Source organism: Poecilia reticulata, linkage group LG18 (genome assembly GCF_000633615.1).
Source record: "Poecilia reticulata strain Guanapo linkage group LG18, Guppy_female_1.0+MT, whole genome shotgun sequence".
Classification (NCBI taxonomy): domain Eukaryota; kingdom Metazoa; phylum Chordata; class Actinopteri; order Cyprinodontiformes; family Poeciliidae; genus Poecilia; species Poecilia reticulata.
In genome coordinates, this window is record NC_024348.1 from 3,340,949 (window position 1) to 3,349,442 (window position 8,494).

Genomic DNA, 8,494 nt, shown 5'->3' on the forward strand with positions numbered 1-8,494 from the left:
CAATTTGCAAGAATGGTCTACAAAGACTATATTTCATAAAATGACTTAATCTAGTCAGCATTGATAAAACTGGTTTTATTGTTTTGAATGGCAACTTGTCCTTGACAAACAAGAACTTCTGTTCAGCCTTGTTAAAAGGACCAATAGAATAATTGGCATTCAGTGGCTCATCCTGTCTGACATCTGGAATAGACAGATTGTGAAAAAGGCCAACACAATCCTAGCCAGCAGAAACCACCACCTTTAAGAGGAATTTATTCTCCTTCCCTCGGGTCAGAGGTGCATTCCCCGAGATCTCCATCCTGCAACTGCTAGATGCATCCCTGATTCAACGACGCCGAATCAAATAGATAAATTCCCTCACCAGCCATCATTTAACTCTTCAGAGGCCTAGTAACCAGCAGTTCATTTGATTCAGGTGTGTTGGAGACATGTTTTTTTCCTCTATGCCTCAATGGAGTAAAAGTGTTTCCAATTGTTCAGGTGAGAACATCCAGCAGGACGAGGAAACCATGGAAGGTTTAACGTGGCAGGAAGAGAGAAAAATGGTGAGTGACACAAAACAGCGGAGGAAACAAACAAAAGCTTAGTAGGTATGATAGGGACCAAGCTGATGGCCTCACTATCTGTGTTGGTTAATCATTGTCTGCCAGGTCCTTAAAACCTCAGTTGATTGCACACAGGTGTTCAGGCAGCAGCAGACGCACCCCATACTCCATCAGGATACTACACACTCACACCACACACAAACACGGAGAAATCCAGAATCCTAACAGCGTGGTTGTTACTGCTGCCCACTTCGGAATATTAAAAACCTCAAGTGGCCTCTGACCCTTTCTAATGTACCAGCTAACATTGGATCATGGGTAAGGGCACAGTCATTTCTGATGATTGGAACCAGTTCTGGAAATGTGGACAGTAAATACATTTTCTACATTAATGAATTCCTTCCTTTCCTCAATTAAAGCTTTTGAAATATTTAACTGTGTCTCAAAATTGGGTATAGTTACTAATAAACTACGAAATGTGGCCACATTTTTCTCATATACAGAGGCTATAGTCCTGGGTTCTAGTACTTGAGACATTTGCTGGTCTCTTCCCCTCTTTTCTATCTGGTTAGTCAATATAGGTCACTAGTGTCAAAAAATCCTCACTGAGACGAATTCAACAAAGTTTAAGGGCACTAATCTGAAGTGGTAAATAATAAATGCGATATAAATGTAATACTTGTGTGGTCCGTCCAGGGTTCAAAAAATATCAGTTGCTCAGGTAGGTGGCACGGAAAATGTGTTCAGAAATAGACTGTAACTCTGATGGGCCAATCAGAAGCAGTCTTAAGTTTAAAGAGGGGTGAACGTATTAACCTTCAGCTCTTCCACCGCTGCATTTTAAAGTGCAATGACTTCTCAAACCTTGGTTTTGTACTCAGCAACTCTGCTTGTGGTGGCTATGGGTAAGTTTGCTTCTGCAGCTGCTTTTTCTTGAACTTTTAACAAGAATCTTTGCTTCTTATCATACAAACACTGCGGCACAAAGTTCTTTAAGTAAAGGTAAATGCTTAATTTTGTGATTGTTTTGTCCTCAGCTCATTCGACAGACTTGACACAGACATCGCCACTTGTTTACTCAGTAGATGTTGGAAACAACGCTGCTTTGCAATGCCTCTGCCAAGATGACTCAGCTGTGATGTTTTACTGGTACAAACAAATTCTGGGACAGGAACCAAAGCTCATGTGTACAATCTACAAACATACCAACACTGCAGTTTTTAAAGAGGAGTTCAACAACTCTCGTTTCTCACTGGACACTGGAAATCACAGGAACGTTGTGCTGCAGATATCAGATGTGAAGATTTCAGATGCTGCGACTTTCCACTGTGTACGGAGCAATTTAAATGATTATGAATTTTGTGAAGGAACTACACTCAGCGTAAAAGGTTCGGGTCCTACTATTGAGACTTTGGTCCATCAGTCAGAATCTGAGAACATCAAGCAAGGAGACTCTGTGAGTCTGAAATGTACGGTACAAACTGGGAGCTGTGGTGGACAACACAGTGCTTACTGGTTCAGAAACTCTGAAGAATCCCATCCTGGACTCATTTACACTCAGGAGAACAGGAGTGATCCCAGCACACAAACACACACATGCGTGTACAACCTGCCCATGAAGGACCCTAATGGGACCTACTGTGCTGTTGCCTCCTGTGGAGAAATATTGTTTGGAAACAGAACCAAGCTGGACTCTGAAGGTGAGTCAATTTTCATTTCCACAAACACTTGTTCTTCTTGAATCAAAGATTTTTACACAATCCTGCTTCTCACATGATTCAGATTGTTCATTCCTCATCTAGGTTTCATTTCTGTCTTTTTTCTGCATTAAAAAATATAAATAAAATACATTTGGACACATTTCATCTTCTAGACTTGATGACAAAATGTATCCTTATAAGTTTTCTAAAAACAGCGATTAACTGAACTTAGAAGCCTTTATAACTTCTGAAATGGATTTTTGCATAATTATCAGAACTAACTAGTAACAGAAATTAATTTCTTCAAGAGTTTTATGAAAATAGACCAAAAGACTCTTTAAAACCTTTATCTGTAAAAAGAAAATCTCTTGTAATATCAGATCTCTAGTTTTATAAGAAGTGGTCATCTCCAGATGTTGAGAGCCACTACCCGCCAAGATCTGGACACATCCATTCTCCAAAACACCTAAATTAAATGAATGGAGACTGAAGAGCGTTGAGGCACCAAGATGGGTGTGAAATTAGTGAAATTTGTGCTACAGTAGCCAGTTGCTTACTGGTTCGTGTTTCTCTGCAGGTGAAGTTTTCTCTCTTGTCTTGGTTTATCTCCTGAGTGGAGCGCTGACATTCACCACCCTGCTGGCAGCAACACTGGCCTTCTCAGTCTTCAAAATGAACAAAAGGCAGCATGCAGGTGTGTGTTGCCATTTGAAATTCAAATAAAATACTCTGTGAGCTTCAAAGTGAAACTATTCTCATTCTGTTTTACACACAGATTCCACTGAAATATCTTCAATAACTGCTTACCCAAATATGCAGGTAGGCATAGTTTCAAATAGTTTCTGAAGCAACTAACAAAGAGAGGAATGGAATAATACATTTTGTTAATTTTTTTTTTTTTACCGAGCCTCTGTTGTGCTTTATACACTCTATGTTTGTCCCCAGGAATCCCAAGATGGAGAAAACCTTCAATATGCTTCTGTAAGTCATCAAACGACCAACATATCAAGAACAAAGACGGATGGAGCATTCAGAGAATGTGTCTATTCCAGTGTGAAGCGCTAGAGCGCAACCATATGCCTCAACTGTTTCTGAAATATGTCGAATTAATAGAATTTCATCGCAGTTTGAAATGTAAAGTGTTGCAATAAAGTCACTCCATTAAAACCAGATTATGAGTTTGTTGTTTTCTTTGGAACAATGGGTGCTGTCCTCACAGAGCTAGATTCAGCTATATTAAGTGATATTCAGTTTGTCTGAATTATTAATCTTATCTGGAATGCAGTCAAAACCCTCTCAACTGTGGCTTTGCACCACATTCCCCATCAGTTGTCTGAAGAATTGGCCCGACCCTCAACTCATCTGTGTTTCAGGTCCTTCTACTGTCACTAATTTCAAATAATATCCCCACATACAACTAAGCTTCATGAAAATATTTGACACACACCATGTGAAACTAGTCACAAGTCCAGCAGTGAGACCCAAAGCAGCAGCAAACTTCACTTGACGAATGCATCTAGTGATGTTTCAGAAAGGCTCAAGTGAAAGAAGCAATTTTAAAGTAGAGTTTTAGAAAACGCTTCCAAGACTGATGCACATCAGAAGTGATGAGTTTTTTGACACCTTTTAACACATATTTACAGTGTCAAATGCAATTATTTATTTATGCCAGCAGGAGGCGTAGCCTACCCTAAAAAAACAAACAAAAAAAAAAAACAAAACACAGAGATGGTTTTCTGCACCAAAATGAATTGAGGTTAGACAATTTAAAAATATTAGCTTTGCAGTTTATTTTATAAACTTGGCTTCTCAAATAATGAGACAGACTTTTACAGCTGCTAAGCTTGTCTGTTAAATAGAGTTAAACTATGTTTGACAGGGATATGAAGCGCATCTGCCCTCTGCTTCCAGGACTCAATACAGAAAGCTAAGTGCTGATGAAAGCCTCTAATCAAATTCTGATTGTGTATATCAGGGATGTCAAACTCCAGTTCTCAAGGGCCACTGTACTGCAATTTAAAATGTGCCACAGGTACAAAATATGGAATGAAATGGCTGAATTACCTCCTCCTTGTGTAGATCAGTTCTCCAGAGTCCTGCTAATGACCTAATTATTCTATTCATGTGGTGCAGCAGAGGCACATCTAAAAGTTGCAGGACAGTGGCCCTTCAGGACTGGAGTCTGACACCTATGTCCTAGAATGTCATTTTCCAGATGATGAATGGCGATAGTGGAGGGAGTTCATCCTGTAATTGGTGGGTTGCTGGTTCGATCCCATGCTCTGTCCGCCTATGTTGTTGTGTCCTTGGGCATGACACTTCACCTGCCTTGCCTGCGGGTGGTGGTCAGGGGCCCAGTGGTGCCGCTTAATGGCAGCTTTGCCTATGTTAGACTGTCCCATGGCAGTTGGATGTGCGTGTGAATGAATGAGTAAAACACTGACTATAATGTGAAGTTCTCTGGACTTGATAAAGCAAAACATAAGTAAAGGATATTTACCATATAGCGGTGACGGTGTTTTTGGCATCTGTTTTTGCCTTATCTTAGTCTGACCCAGGAAAAGGTTCCAATTTTGTGGTTCCAGAAGTCTCATCCATTAGTCATCAAGGATAACAGATCTCTTGTCCCAACATCCCACTTTATGAAGATCTCAGAGAGACTCCTGTTGGCCCATCTGAGTCAGCAAACCAACATATATCAGGACCCCTGAAAGTTACTTATGGCTTGGTGTTGGAGTTGAAGTTGCCTACATGTCTAGTGGTGTGCAGTGGTAACACAACTACAATTAAGGCTTTAAACCAGGACACCACACTACATCATACACCTACTTCATAATCACCAACAAACACATGAAGCAGGCAGAAGAGTGAGGATCTTGTTGTATGATTTCTCCAGAGCATTTAACTTTGTCCAAATCCGGCTGGTGAAAGCCTGATTTGTCTCTCTGTATCGATGACTGGACCATCTGGATCAATGACTACCTGACAAACAGACCATAGTTTGTAGGACTAAATGACTGTCTAGAGGCAGATGGTCAGCAGCACCAAAAGGGACTGTGCTCTCACCATTTCTTTTCACTCTCTACACTTCAAAACACAAGTCAGAGTCATTTTATATGCCAAAATACTCTGATGGTTCTGCAGGCTGGTGGACAACTTTGTGACATGGTGTTGTAGCAATCAACTCATTTTCAATTTAAACAAAACAGAGGAGATAATTGTAGATTTCAAAACAAACAAGGTTTGGTAAAACACACGTTCCATCATGGGAAAAAAGGGGGAGGTGTTCACCTGGACAACAGACTGGACCAGGGAGTCAACAGTAAAGCCGTCCACAAGATGGGTCAGAGCAGACTGGACACTTTGAGGAAGCTTGGATCCTTCAAAGTTTGCAACAAGGTGCTGCAGATTTCTATAAATCTGAAGTGGGAAGTGTAATCTCTTCTGCCGTCATGTGTTGGAGCAGCAGCATCAGATTGGACATTTTAAAAAACCTAAACATAGTAATGAATAAGGCTGGTTCTGTTCAGTGGACTGCTGTGGAACCTCTGGAAATAATGGTGGAGATGAAGGATTGTCCCAAAGAAATCACAATAATTATGGAGAACCCTGCACATCCTCTTCATGAGACTGCTTTAGAATGACAGGTTGCCATACTACAGTTAATATTTGACAATAATTAAAATGATTAATTATCTTACCAATGGTATTTAAATACTTTTATTTGTTTAAATTGAAGTGGAAATAGCAAATTTCTAAAGCTAAAGTTTGGTCAATAGAAACACGAACCATCTGATGTGAAGTGAACTGTTCACCACTCCCCTTTCTAATAAATCCTCCTACATAAAAAGTGGCCAAACTGAAACGTTGTTGTACGCAGAATGGGGAGCTTCATGCAGATAACAGTTATACTTCTCTGCAGCCGCAGTAAGTAAAATATTAAATCATATTCATCATGGACTCCATTTTAACTGTGTGTTCTTTAACTTTAACATGTGAATCAGGATTCCATTCTTACTGATTTATTTTGTCATCTTACAGTTGAATCTGCTTGTTTCAGGTTGGATCTGTGAGTCTCTAACTGTGGAGGTCCATCCTGGTGAGGACATCACTCTGTTCTGCTCCAACCTTTCTTCATCTCCAACCCAGACAGACTGGTTCAGAGTGATTCATGGAACCAAACCCAGCTGCATCTCCTCCATGTACGGTTCTGAAGGTGAACCTTCGTACTGCCATGGATTCCAAAGTGAAAAATTTAACATGAGCTCCAACAAGACGACTGTCTTTCTTCAAATCAAACAAGTGGACCTGATGGACTCCGGGTTGTATTTCTGTGGATTTTATATAAAGAAACATGCAGTTGTTGGCAGTGCAACAGAGTTGATCATTAAAGGTAAGACTGACTCTGTGTTCCTTAATATTCTGAGAACGTTGCTGTTGTAATACAAAGTTATTGCAAAATTTAAAAAAAAGAAATAACCGACCAAAAAATATCATCCGTACTTTCAGCTAATGAAGACTCCAAAGACGAGGAGGATTCTGATAATAAAAGTAAGTTATTTGTCTTAGAGACGAGTTCCCTGGATTTTACTGCAGTAAAAAAGTCCCACTTTAATATGTAAATATTTATAGAAGCTGCTGACCAACTGACGGACCTGATGCCTGGGATTTTAGGTGCTCTGACTGTTGTTCTCTCTGTAGCAGTCGTTGTTCTGGCTGTTAAAAACAGGAGACTGGAGAGAGGTGCAGTTTGATTATATTATTGTACAACTTATTCTAAACTCATTTCGAGCAGAACAATAAGTATGAAATCAGTAATTAACTAACCAGACTTTTCCATTTGTCTTTTAGCTTCAAAGGTAAAGCTGCAAACAGAAAGAAACAAGGTAAACTGAGTAATTTAACTGAAACTGTATAAATGATTTTAAATATCGCAGTTGATCAGATGATTTGTCTCTTTCTCTTTAGCTCTTCAGTTCTACAGTTGTCCATTTATTTTAAGCTCAACAACATAATTATCATTTCAGATGCTATTTGCTGCTTCTATTGCTGAAATCTAACCTAGTACTGCTGCACGACACTAATTATAACAAGTCAAACTGCTTTCCCCAAAACAAAGCTATTTTTATCTTTGAAAACACATAAAAAGGCAAATTAAGTTCTTTCATTAGAACATAGCACAAACTGAGAGTTGTTGCAGTAATTGCTTTTGGACATTTGCAGTTAATGCAATTAGTGTTCAGATGTTTCTTGGTTAATTGTGAATAAATGTGTGTAAAACAGATTAATTCAACTTTCACTGGACTGGAGGATTGCAGAAAGATTTGTCTCAGTTAAAACAACAAAAACAAAATCTCAAAATTCAGACTAAAAGATTAACAGTTCACAAAAGGATGACTGAAGAAGAGGCGCCTCACAATTTGTCGTGTTTCCTTTAATAAAAAGAAAAACAACAGCATGAATTTATGTTCAACAGCTGAATTTTGTCTTTTTATTTCAATATTGTCTGAAATTTCAATGCACTAAGGCTATTCAACTATTTACTTTACTTTCATACATCAAGTTTCTTTGTTGAAACTTGATGTTTCAATAATCAAGTCGTCATAAACGTTACCTAAATCACATAAATCCCCGTTTGACTATCATGTGGTCATTTTTTTCTTTTTGGGTTTCAGAATGTGGATCCAGATGATTTGAACTACGCAGCTCTCAGTTTCCAAGCAAAGGCCAAAAAAAGTCACAGATCTGGACCTCAGAGGGAACTGGAGCCACATGTTGTGTACGCTGCCACCCGATAGACTCAGGAAGCAACAGGAACTGTAGAGGAAAATGAAACTCAGACTCTTTCACATTAATTTACTGATATTTTGGTTCAATGCATCCGTATGTAACATGAGCGCACAGTAAAAATAAAAAAAGAATTATAATGTGTATTTTACTCCATTAAGAACTCTATTAATGTGTTCAGTTATCTCTGTCTCAGCATGGCTTTCTTTATTTCTGTTAACCATCACAGTTAGATTTTCTTGGTTTGTCTGCTTTTTCTCACACAACACAGAATGGTGTTGAACTGAAGGAGGAGTCAGATTGTTGGACTTCCTCAATAAGACAGTTGAGTGGCCTGCTGTGAGGAGTGAGACACACAGAGACATTGACAGGAAGAGACAGCAAAGTGTGGTCTGAGAGCAACTGAAATAAAGAGGAGGCATTCACAGACCACACACACACACACACGCACACACACAC

At 39.2% G+C, this 8,494-nt stretch overlaps 1 protein-coding gene across 1 annotated transcript; it reads left to right on the forward strand.

Annotated features, from left to right (window-relative positions):
• The first annotated feature begins 1,137 nt into the window (after window positions 1–1,137).
• Window positions 1,138–8,082, forward strand: LOC103480208 (uncharacterized). The gene is made up of 12 exons (XM_017310306.1): window positions 1,138–1,453; window positions 1,586–2,248; window positions 2,826–2,942; window positions 3,024–3,067; window positions 3,194–3,301; window positions 3,622–3,632; window positions 6,129–6,175; window positions 6,309–6,641; window positions 6,758–6,799; window positions 6,881–6,991; window positions 7,100–7,134; window positions 7,924–8,082. Exons 1-12 carry the CDS (start codon window positions 1,399–1,401, stop codon window positions 8,044–8,046), a joined length of 1,689 nt encoding a protein of 562 aa, XP_017165795.1. The 5' UTR covers window positions 1,138–1,398; the 3' UTR covers window positions 8,047–8,082.
• Window positions 8,083–8,494: the final 412 nt, after the last annotated feature.